The sequence below is a fragment of the Myxine glutinosa genome, chromosome 1 (genome assembly GCF_964187855.1).
Source record: "Myxine glutinosa chromosome 1, kmMyxGlut1.1, whole genome shotgun sequence".
Classification (NCBI taxonomy): Eukaryota; Metazoa; Chordata; class Myxini; order Myxiniformes; family Myxinidae; genus Myxine; species Myxine glutinosa.
This window is the reverse complement of record NC_136261.1, coordinates 327700233-327712900: the sequence shown is the minus strand read 5'-3', so window position 1 is coordinate 327712900 and position 12668 is coordinate 327700233. Positions and strand designations below refer to the sequence as shown.

Sequence of the window (12668 nt, the reverse complement as noted above, 5' to 3'; positions counted from 1 at the left end):
CTTCGGGGGCTTTCTGGAACTCTAAAGGCACAGACTTGAAGGACCGGAAATTTCCACTACACGAATGATGATAAAGTCCGTCTGCTGCATGTAAATCTCGTAAATAGTATTCAATCCGACCCTTTACAGTATGTCCCCAATCATCTGAACGGGATTCACAGACCTCCACAATTGTCTCCACAAATTTGTCAGTCCGTACCCAGCTAAAGTGTCCCTTGTCCAAATCAATTGTACATCCACAGAATACGCAATCCTTTTCACTGTCAAAACCTCAACTTGATTGTCTTGTGGTTCTCTTTGGTGGCACAGAACCACTACTTTTCTTTGCAACATGGCTTTTAATGTTTTTATCATTTATGTACTGTTGACGACAGCTTTTATGCACTTTAGTACTGGCTTCAACTACAAGATCGTCCTTCCGCTTTACACTGACTTCATTTATTCCCTTCGCCCCCTTCCACTGAATTGCAACCCAGTTATCACTGGAATCCTCGATCTCCTCCTTGCAGATTGGACAAAAAGCTTGACTGGCTGTGCTTGCACTCATTGTTGAATCTGAAAAAGAGAAAGATGAGAATTAGTTATTCAGTTAGATCCAATTCGACACATTCTTCAGGTCAATATATGGAAAATGCCCCCTCAACCTGTTAGATAATGGCCCACTTTCATTTTTAATGGTCTTAATGTGTTCCTTGCCCCCAAAAACCTAGGGATAGACACCAAGATCATCAAATTTGAGTTGATAGTTACATAGTTATGATCATTAAGAGGTTTCGGCGGCCATCTTGGACGCCATCTTGAAAAAAACACTTTTCCGGGGGTCCTACTTTGGTAAACTTTTAGTATGTTATAAAGTACACTAAACCCTACCAGAATCAGTTGAGAAACCTTTTGTAGCAATTTTTTGGGGGTTGAGGGGGTATTTTCCATATATCGACCTTACTAGTCCTGAGTTTGAGCCCACTTTATCCAGTTAGAAGATAACACCAGGTGGGTTGACTCACCTTGTCATCCTTCCGAGGTCAGCAAAATACGTACTGGCTTACCCCCTCTTCCATGGGACTTACTCAGCCTGCCCTGTTCAGCCATGTGGAGCTGCTTAAACTAACTTCCACCAGCATGTAGCCCATGGAACTATTTGTGCTGCACAGGGGACAATGCCACACAAGGGTATATATGACACTACCCTGTATACGGCAATGTAAAGAAGTATGTGCGCTGCCACCTTTATCAGAACCAAGGACAGTTAAGTTGGTGAGAGCCCAGGAAAGTAAAGTGAGGCATTTTGAGGTAATTTTGGTTCAGTTAAGTTCAATTGAGCATATTGCCATGAGTGAAGCACAGCCAGCCATTTTGTGCCTTGCGACTGGCTGTCTTGTGCCTTGCTGCCATCCGTTTTGTGCTTCCATATCAACCGTAAAGACGAGATACTTGTTCCACACCATGAGCCGGTTTATGCCTTCATATAAAGCGCAAAGACGAGATAGTTGTTCCACACCACCAGCCGGTTTGTGGATTTGTATCAAGCGCAAAGACGAGATACATGTATGTTCCACACCACCAGCCAGTTTGTGCCTTCGTATCAACACCAAAGATGAGATATCTTTGCGCAGGAGGATTCCACATCACCAGCTGATTTGTGCCTTCTCGTTGACAGTGTGGACGATAAGCAGGCAATATATCACCATCTCCTCCCCCCTCCCTACCCCTTCCTTGTCTCCTTCATACTTAAGGTTTATTTACTGTTTTCGTATCTGGCTTCCCTGCCCTATACCCTCTCTGTGTAAACAAGTCTTTCAGCAGTGGATAGAGTCAAGTTTGTGTCTCATCTGTGTCTTGTTAGGGCTCGTTGTAATTGCAGCTACCTTTGTAAGGAAACACAAGTTTGTACATCCATTTGTTGTTGCTGTTCGGCTGTCATTTATTATTAATAAATATTATTGGGTTAATTATAGTGAGTGGAGACTTTCTTGTTCGCCACTGCTTTTAACTAGGAATAGGAGAGCATGGGAAGAATTTCAGATAATTGAGGATAGGAGAGCATGGAAAGGCAACAGTAATGGTTTATCCGTCCAGAGGCCTCACGTGGGAAGGATTTAGAGAGTGTGTGTGTGTGTGTGTGTGTGTGTGTGTGTGTGTGTGTGTGTGTGTGTGTGTGTGTGTGTGTGTGTGTGTGTGTGTGTGTGTGTGTGTGTGTGTGCGTGCACACGCGTCTCTTTTTTGTAGATGGTTGTGTGTGTGTGCCTTTTCTTTATGATGCTTGTGTGTGTGTGTTTACAGGTATATGTATTATTTTATGATGAAATGCACGTTGAGCATTATTAATATACTAGCAGAAGCCCATGGTAAAAATACCATGACAAAAAAAGCCTTCATATATTATTATATAGAAAGAAGGTATAGAAGAGAAGATCGGACGCCCTTCCCCCAGTGAAGCAAAGTTTGCGACGACATTGCACACTGCTGCGTAGCACAATAACGGGGCGTGAAGACTGTGTGGTCCCCTTCCCCCCACTACCCTCCTCCTGCCACTTCCCCCACCCCCCAGGTGAATCAAAGTTGGCGTTATTAGCGATGTGGACATCAATGGTGACTGGAAAATTGTGGAGTGGTTTGCACCACGAGACGACATCCTGCATCCGACTGGGGGTCAGCGGGGACTGGGAGCTGTCAGGGAAAAAGCCTTTAGCTCCATAAGGATGGACCCCCCGCTACCACCTTTAGAGGCCATTTTTCCCCGCAAAGCGGTGGTTGGCCTTTTTCGGGCACCGTGGTTGTTGTTGTTTTTGTTGGTCCCCTTTTTGAAGCAATGTTTTACGGCCGGATACCCTTCCTGCCGCCAACCCTTTTTGTCGCCTTTTACGACAAACGGGGAATTACCAGTGAACTGGTATTCAATTTGCCGACCTCGGAAGGATGACAGGCTGAGTCAACCCCCCTGGCGTTAATTCAGCGATCGACCGGGATTCAAACCCAGGATCCTAGGATCCTAAGCTGGCACCCTAGCCGCTAGCCCAACACCAGGCTTGAAGGTTTACTACGTATTAGCATACGTATTAGCTACGTATTAGCATATTATTATATGGATAACAAGAATAAAAAGACATAAAATGTCAGTCTCCGTGGTTTTAGTAATTTAAAGTTAACGGGGTTAAAGGCCATCAGTCGGCCATCTTTGGTCAGATTTCAAAACAAAATCTTCTGCATATGTATACTCTCCTGTATTGTCTTTGTGACAAGTTTGAACAAAATGCACGTTGAGCTTCTGATGGGAGCGAGTAATGATTCATATCATATATTATGAGTAAAGGACACCTCAGGGGGACACCTCACAAACCAAGACTCACCCGACTTGAATCCACCTTTAACGTTACCGGCACTGCCCTCTCTTGGATTAAATCATACCTCTCTGACAGACGCCAGTTCATCTCCATCAATAACTGCAAATCCCCCACTGCTCCCCTCCCCCAAGGTGTCCCCCAAGGTTCAGTTCTTGGCCCCCTCCTCTTCATCCTTTACCTGTCCCCCCTTGGTCACTTAATCCGCCGTCATGGTCTCCAATTCCACTGCTTCGCCGATGACATCCAGCTTTTCATCTCCACCAAGTCCATCTCCACCGACACCCACTCTATCCTGACAAACTGCATCACTGAAATAAAATCCTGGCTTCAAATCAACTTCCTCAAGCTTAACTGTGATAAATCTGAAATAATCATCATCGGCCCAAAAACGCTCACAAAATCCACCCATAACTTTGCCCTCAACATCGACGGTATCCCAGTATCCACCTCCCCTCACATCCGGAATCTTGGCGTCATCTTTGACCAAACCCTTTCCTTCGACAAATACACTAAACAGATCACAAAGTCAGCCTTCTTTCACCTGAAAAACATTGCCCGTCTCCGCTCATCCCTCTCCTCCACGGCTGCAGAAACCCTCATCCACGCCTTCATCACCTCCCGTCTGGACTACTGCAATAGCCTCCTCTATGGTTCACCCTCAAAAATCACCAATAAACTCCAATACATTCAGAACTCCGCTGCCCGTCTACTCACCCATTCCCGGACCCATGACCACATCACCCCCGTCCTTTACAAGCTTCACTGGCTCCCCATCCCCCAGAGAATCCAGTACAAAATCCTCCTCTTGACATACAAAGCCCTCCATAACCTGGCCCCATCCTACCTGGCTGACCTCCTCTCCAGACACACTCCCACCCGCAACCTCCGCTCTGCTGGTAACAACCTCCTGACCCCCTCCATCCGGACCAAATTCAGATCCTGGGGGGACAGGGCCTTCTCCATCGCTGCTCCCACCCTCTGGAACTCACTACCTCACACCATCAGAGACTCCTCCTCACTCACCACATTCAAAACATCACTAAAGACCCACCTGTTCAACACTGCATTCAACATTCAACCCACAGCATTTAACCCCTGACTATCACTTCTCCTTCTCCCTCCTTTTGCTTTAAATATTTCCCTATTGATTCTTGTCTTTTTGCAATTGTTGTTTTCATGTATTGTTATGCATTATGTTTTCCACTCTGTCAAAGCGCCTTTGGGCTTCTGGAAAAGCGCTATACAAAATAAATGAATTATTATTATTATTATTAAAATCTGTCTACGCATGTCGAGAAATGGTTGAGGACACGTTTAAGTAAAAAAAAGTGGCCGCCAATCAGCCATCTTAGATCTGATCTCGAAATAAAAATGACTTGCATATGTAAACCATCATTCAGTTTCTGTGTGCCAAGTTTGAACAAGAACGGTAAATGCATATCCAAGAAAGGGTTGAGGATGTGGTCAATATCGGGGTTTTTTTTGCAACCAAAATGCCCGCTAGTCTACCAGTCGGCATCTTTGATCAAATCGCAAAATAAAGTGAGGCGCACATGTATGCCATCACATACTCTGCTTTTGCCAAGTTTCAACAAAATCGAACCATGCATGTTCAAGAAATAGTTGGGTACACGTTTAAGTAACAAAATGGCCGCCAGTCGGCCATCTTGGATCTGATCTCGAAAAGAAATGACGTGAATATGTAACACAAACAAAAACAAAACATTCACCAATTACAAAAAACCAACGTGGAGCAACTGAGCACGACACTGAACACAATTTCCAACAACTCAACAAAAGCAACATCACTAACATTGACATCCGCATCAAACAGTTCAAAATGACCATCACAACCGCAGCTACCAAATGCATGGCATAACACTGCTTCTGATGGGAGCGGATAGTACAATTCATACTAAAATACACTAATTCTGTGGGAATTAACCCATCCTTAAGGATGAGTTCTTCGCTTGTGCATCAAGATCAGAGATTGATTTGCTGTACATGGTTCATGTATTACACAGTAATTCTTCATTAATTTTGTACTTCTATTGTTCTGTTCTTTTATTGTGTAGCAAATCTTACAGCATAAGCAGGGCAATATCAAAAAATAAAACCCCAACTACTCACCAGAAATCGCACACCTCATCAAACAATGAGACGATCTAAAGCACAACACACCAACACCCAAAGTACCACACATAGTCGAAAGGATTCAAACACTAAACACAGAAATCAACAACAAAATACTCATGAGAAAACCACAAAACTGGCACTCCTTTCTACAAACACTAAACCACTTAACCAATACCAAACACTTGTACAAAACCATAAACAGCATCAATAACTCCAACAGCAGCATAACACCCTCACATGCAGCCATAACTACCACAACCAACATACCAATCATAAAAACAACAAGGTAACTTCCTCATTGACCACAACACAAACACAAGTCAAATAGGACCCAGAAAAGAGGAAAGGTGTATTACAAGACGCAAACTCAGCTCCCAACTCGACACCACCATTACGCCATTCACTCCTGCACAAACAACAAAAATCATCAAAAACTCGCAGGCTACCGGCTCTGGCAACATCTCCAATTTACATTTAAAACACCTTGGCCCACACGGCATATCAGCCTTCACAAATATAATCAATTTCTCCTCCCAACACTCAATAATTCCCCAAATTTGCAAACTCGGCAAAATCATTGCCCTCCTTAAACCAAACAAAGATCCCACCAAAGCATACTTACACTCACAAACCCTCACAACCCTCTCTCACACAACCAACACAGATTCAGTCAAAACCACTCCACCTCCACTCTCCTCACAAATCTCACACAAAACACCCTTGAAGGCTTCAACAATAGAAAACCAACAAAACGCATTATTCTCACCACAGTAGACATCAGCAAAGTGTTTGACACACTCCCAAAGCTCTTATAAAATACTCAACACAAACATGCACAACAACAACAAACATTGGCTGGCCAACTACCTATCGTGCAGACAGTCATTCGTATTTTTTAACGGCAGGTCTCGCAAACCTGCGGCAGGTCTTGCACCACACATACAAACCTGCGGCAGGTCTTTTTTTAACGGCAGGTCTTGCATATCACACACACGATACTTTCCAAATGGAGTCCCTCAAGGCTCAGTCCTCTCCTCCACAATCTTTAATCTGTTCATGCACGATATGCCGCAACCACCCGGGAACATACAATTAGCATCATATGCGGACGACATAACCATCACCTCTACTCGTAGCAACATCAACACCACCACAGCACAACCTCAACCCTTCCTCAGCACCCTACAAACCTGGCTCACCATCATCAGACTAAAAGTAGCCCCTCCAAAATCAAGTCACTCTTCTAACAAATTACACCAACATAGTGCTGCACTACACATCACACTGAACATCATCCCTATTCCACACACACACCAAACAAAAATACTCAGCGTCACTTTTAACACATCCATGTCGTTCTCAGATCACATGACAAACATTAACAAGCATGCACACACAGGCTGAACACACGTAGGGCACTCACAGGCACCGTCTTCAGACACCACAAAGGAACATCACTAACATAAATTTACAAATAGTAGATTAAATCAGTCAGCAACAATGCCAACTCATCTTGGGCCTCCGGCCTATCAAACACACATCCCAACACCCTACAGACCATACAAAACAAGTCCTTCACATCATCACAGGTTGCATATTAACAACACCCATCGCGCACCTTCACACACAAGTTAAAATACAAAAAATCAAAGACCACTTAGACATGAGAGGTGCACAGTTCCTTGCAACGGCAAATGCCAACCCCTTTCACCCATGCCACTACATGTGCAACCACCCACAGGCCCTATACATATTAAAACTACACCATAAAGACACTAAAGTGACATTCTTCATAACATCACCCCACCAAACAACGGAATCTACAAAAAACACATTCCCTCCGACATCACCATAAACACAAGAAAAACCTGGGCCCAAACAGTATCTTGGGCGCAAAACCCCCACCCATTGATGACAGAGAAAGTACTCCCCAGGTCTGATCGTGTTCACCTTTCACGTCCTCGCTGTGGACACCACTCATATGTTTTACACTACAAGCATAGACTCAATGACACCACTGACGACACCTGCAACCACTGCCAGGCCGCTCCACACAATAAACCATATCATGGAAGACTGCACAATCCTGACGTCATGTAGGCAAGAGCACAACATAGTGGATGTGGGGGATCTCTGGGTCACTTCGGTGGGATTGATCGGCTATCTCCGTGCTGCTGGTCTGTTCAACCAGAACTGACTGGGGCAATACAACCACAACAACAGGAGTGAAAACACAACCTCCATCAACCTTTGGTGGTGGAGGTAATTAATGTGTTTCTCTAAAGGCATTATGTCTTATTCAGTTTCCGATTCTATCTGACTGTGCTTTTTATGGTTCGCATTTTGCAGTCATGGGCAGTATCAAATTGCAATTAAATACGACAGGTTAAAGAGTATTTGCTAAGATGATATCCTTCCACTCTGTGCTGATTTGCCTTCACTGCCGGTTAAAGAGATTACATAAAGATGTGAATGATATCGGCACTCCCTATCACATCCCGGCAGATGTATGACGCACGCAGATTCACAGATGCAGGAATCGCTCATCACGACCTGTTCTTCCCTGATGGAAGTGTGCCAAGCCTGGAGATAGTGCGCAAATTCAACGACATATGCGAGAGCACACAAGGTGCTATAGCTGTGCATTGCAAAGGTAAGTGCAAATGGAATGAATATATACAATAGATGTTTATGTTTCTCTCCTATTTATACACCTCCATTCCCCACTTCAAAACTCTCTCTCCCCTCTACCCACAAAACGAAATGTCTTGCTTTAAATCTAAAGTCTTGCACATTCCCTTCTCCGTTCCGTACTCTGTGCCCCCAACGCATCCTGCAAATTCCATGCACCTCCTCTTTCACCTTTTAATCGTTTTTAATTCGCTGTCTGCCACCCCACACCGCCCATCGTATCCCCTACTCTATTGTCCACATGTTTTTTGTCAAACTTGATTTATTTATGCTTTTTCAAATTGTTACCCTTCCTTCTTCCTACCATGTGCTCCTTTGTGTAACAAAAATAGTGGCATTGTTCTTTCGAACGTTGTTTAATAGCAGATGTCACACTTTTCCGCTATTTCTTCCAGCAGTATGATAGCATAGTGTAACATCTAAGCCACCCAGATAACAAAGGGAAGTTAAGTGTTTATACACTGCTGTGCAAAAGTCTTCGACACATTCGGGGGTTACAATATATGGATGTTTTGAGCATCAACAATTTACTCAAAGGCTCCACTATTGTTTTCTACTATTATAAAAACGTTTACTGTTAATAATACAGTTTAGTTTAGGTGAGAAGAAACCAAGCTTGTCATTTAGCAATCTTGAAATCACACTGATCAGAATCTTCAAAAACTTGTGGTCACAACGACTCGAAGTAAACTGTACATGAGCAGCTAATATGAAGTGTTGTAGCTAATTCATCACATCTACCAATCAAATCCAATTGATTACTCATTGTCAGATGTTCATCGTCATCAACCACTTTCAACTTTTCGTACCGCAAAATAAAGATATATCGGGATTAACCATGAGCTTAAAACGAAATGGCAAAATTTCAGTAAAAGATTGTCACATAATTATGTTTCACTCATTCAAACATCATCATTTACAAATCCAGGACTGGAAGAGCCTAAAAGCTGTTTAACAAGGATGAACAATACTTCAAGTTTAAATATACTCAAAGGCAAAAGTTATTGTGACACACAAACAACAAACAGAATCAGTGTTAAACTTTTACTGCCGCGAATGAAATGTTATTACATGGAAAGACAAATGTTTCAAGGTATGGTAACGATCAACAGTCCATAAGAACAGTGCACCTGGCATATGCAAATGAGCCTCAACACAAGAGGGGGTTCACAAGCAAGTTCACACAGTCAGTAGCGAGTGTGTCCACCTTGTGCATTGATGCAGGCCTGGCACCTTCGCCTCATTGAGGCCACTAAACGTCGATGAAAGTCCTTGGGAAGATCATTCCATATCCGAGGAAGGATTTGGTGGAGTTCCTGCAGCGTTTTTGGAGGATTCGGATGACGTCGTAAACGTCGCTCCATTTCAGCCCAGACATGTTCAATGGGTGACAAATCAGGGGATCTTGCAGGCCAGGGTAACACATTAACATTGTTCTGATTAAGATACTGCTGTACAACTCGAGCAACGTGTGGTCTGGCATTATCATGTTGAAACGTCACTCTAGGGCCGTTCTGTTGCAAAAACGGTAAAGCGGCCATTTGCAAAATCTCGTCTCGGTACCTCACAGCATTCAAGTTCCCCTCAATCACAATCATTGGCGTTCTTGCTGCAGCTGTTATCCCACCCCAGATCATAACGCCCCCACCTCCAAAACGATCCCCTTCCAGAACACATGGCCTGATGTAACGTTCACCTGTGCACCTGTAGACACGTGTCCTACCGTCAGCTCGGTGAAGCTGTGCCAAATGGTGTTTCTATGGACGTTGAATCGATGAGCAACATCACGCTGCGAGGTACCAGACTGAAGCATACCTATAGCTCTCCATCTGTCATTTTCCCCGAGGCGTGGCATGTCGAACTTATTCCAGAACGATGAATAGAGGTGTTTTTCTGACTTCTGCACTTCTTAAGACTACATTGAGTGGAAATGATAAGCGTCTGGTTGTCTGGCCTTTTAAAGTGAACATTGCTGGCCATTTTTCTCGAATATGTCATGCTTCTTGCAAATTTCATGCAATTCGAACAACAACTGCTTGGTTGCGTTTCTTCGACCATTTTAACAAACTCTTTCTCTGGTTCAAATCCCAAAATTCATTCACAAGATTACCAATGAAAAAATTCCATGTCACACTAACTTTTGCCTCTGAGTATACTTAATGAATAGAAAGAAGACAATTAATTGAATTGACAACAAAACTGACAGAAGGCCCAGGTGTTGTTATCCATCCATAAACAGTACGAAGGTCACTTTTGAAATCAGGATTTAAAGGATGTGTTGCAGTAATAAAACCCCTGTTAATAAATGGTGGTGGGTGGATCGTGTGCAGCTACCCGACTGCTGGTTGCATCATTTTCAGTGGGTGCGTCTGCTGCTGATGCAATGCCTCTCTATAACCAGTTATCTGGTACTCATTTTGCTGACCTCGGAAGGATGACAGGCTGAGACAAACCCACCTGGCGTTAATTAAACGGGATTCAAACTCAGGACCTTAGGATCCCAAGCCCACCGCCCTAACCATTAGGCCAACACCAGGTGATAATAAAAGGGTAACAAGACTAAAAGGCTAAAATATGCACAAGAACATAGAAATTGGACTATGGAACCATGGTCAAAATTGCTTTGGACAGACGAGTCAAAGATTGAGTTATTTGGATCTAATCAAGATGGTATGTGAGACGAAGAAAAACTGAAACTTGTAAAGATTCTTGATTAAAGCCAATAATTAAGCATGGAGGAGGTTCATTTCAAGTTAGGGAGTTCATATCCTCAGGTGGCATCAGAAAATTGATGGTATATTGACTGCCGCAAGGGAGAAACGCATTTAAATCCACCATGCCACTGTGGAACAAGACTTGTTGATCCAAACTTTATCTTACAGCAAGATAATGATCCAAAACATTCAGCTGAGATAATTTAAACTTATTTACAAAAGGAGGAAGCTGTAGTCCTTCAACCAATATCTCAATATCATTGAAGCTATAAAGGATGAATTTATTTGGACATACAAAAAGTAAAACATCTTTCCAGAAACTTAGATAATCTGAGGGTCTTGGAAGAAGCTTGGAACCCCATTCCACAAGAGTTTATAACAAAATTATTTGAGTCTCCCGAGAACAATTTCAATGGTTTTGAATGAAAATTGTGGTCTTACTCACTATTAAGGTATATTGTGTCTACATTTGTTTCTGTGAATAACATTTTATTTTTCATCAACGTATATTTGCATTGAACATAAAGTTCTAGTTTCCTTATGCATCAGAGTAGAAAAATGCAAAATGTCGATTTTGGAACATTCCAAAACTTTAACTTCAACTCCCCACCTAGATTTTGAAAGTGTCATCTCACTTTTCATCCTTCTCTGTTCTGATACTATAAAATTTGGAGAGCTGAACTTGTAAATTGTCCCTTTCAATTATTATTTGGTGATTATATATATTTTTGTTGATAATTGAATGTAACATTGAAAAGTCTGCAATACACTTTGTTAATGTCAAAGGATGTGAGTGAGTAGTCTGAACTACACCATGAACTATGTTGAAAGTTTAGTCTTTATGATCCGTCAAAGTTCAAAAGATCCAGAAGAGGAGAGGGATCAGGGCATTTGTCCAGACGACAGCCTTTTTTAATAAACAGCATATAGCCTTTATATATACACAAGTCAGCACAATTACGTCATAGGTACAATACTATGTAACGGCACTCAGTGGGACAACATGTGCACACAACAAGCATAGGGAGGAACGAAGAGGAGGAGAGAGGTTAGAGGGAAGGACATATATGAATAGTAACGTGCAAGTCGGAGAGAGTTAATAAGGTAGAAAAGTTCACAGGTATTGATGGATGATGACCTGATGTGTGGTGATGCACTGCCAATTTGAAGCCAACACTCCTCCCACCTTTACTGATCATCTGACTGGATCTAATCTTAGGCCGATCAACCTAAGTCATGTGACATGATCTTCTAAGCGGTGTGGAGACTGTGACCAATGGTCCCTTAATGGGTCTTTTATAAACCACCAAATGAAGCAGCCATCACAGCAACAATTCACACGTGACAAAGTCAAGTTTAATAAACACTCTATGATGAAGGGGGAAGAAGGGGGAAGAAATTTACCAGAAGCAATTGATCAATTATAATAATAACACAAACCCCTTAACCCACTAACCAATCATATGTGCCCAGGAACGAACTGGAACGTTCATTATTTAATTCCGTAAGGCCTCTTGCATGCACAATAGAGGAACAGAGGAAAACTAGAACGGCACTCAGTAGAGCGCATTCCTCCGCCAAGCTGAACAGTTTATGTTTTGTATCCCACTGATAGGCCGGATCTGGATTCGGATCTGAACCAAAATCTAATCAGCTTGTTCTTCTCACCTAACCAACTCATCCACCAAGTTTTGTCATAACTCGTCCATAACTTTTTAAAATATCATGTTATATATCGCTTTTCACACGATCTCTCAAAGGTGAAGAATCACTTTAAAGATTCTAC

The 12668-nt window shown here is 42.7% G+C and overlaps 1 protein-coding gene across 4 annotated transcripts in view; it reads left to right on the top strand.

The window, feature by feature from the left end:
* The window catches only part of CDC14A (cell division cycle 14A), a 197164-nt gene that overhangs the window by 120467 nt on the left and 64029 nt on the right, over positions 1–12668 (top strand). For all 4 annotated transcript variants that reach the window (XR_013621783.1, XM_078769756.1, XM_078769754.1 and 1 more), the window contains one exon: positions 7983–8130. Coding sequence is in view for 3 of the 4 variants with exons in the window: in XM_078769756.1 (XP_078625882.1) it covers positions 7983–8130 (148 nt within the window). In the remaining variant the exon portion in view is untranslated. The remainder of the gene's footprint in view (positions 1–7982; positions 8131–12668) is intronic.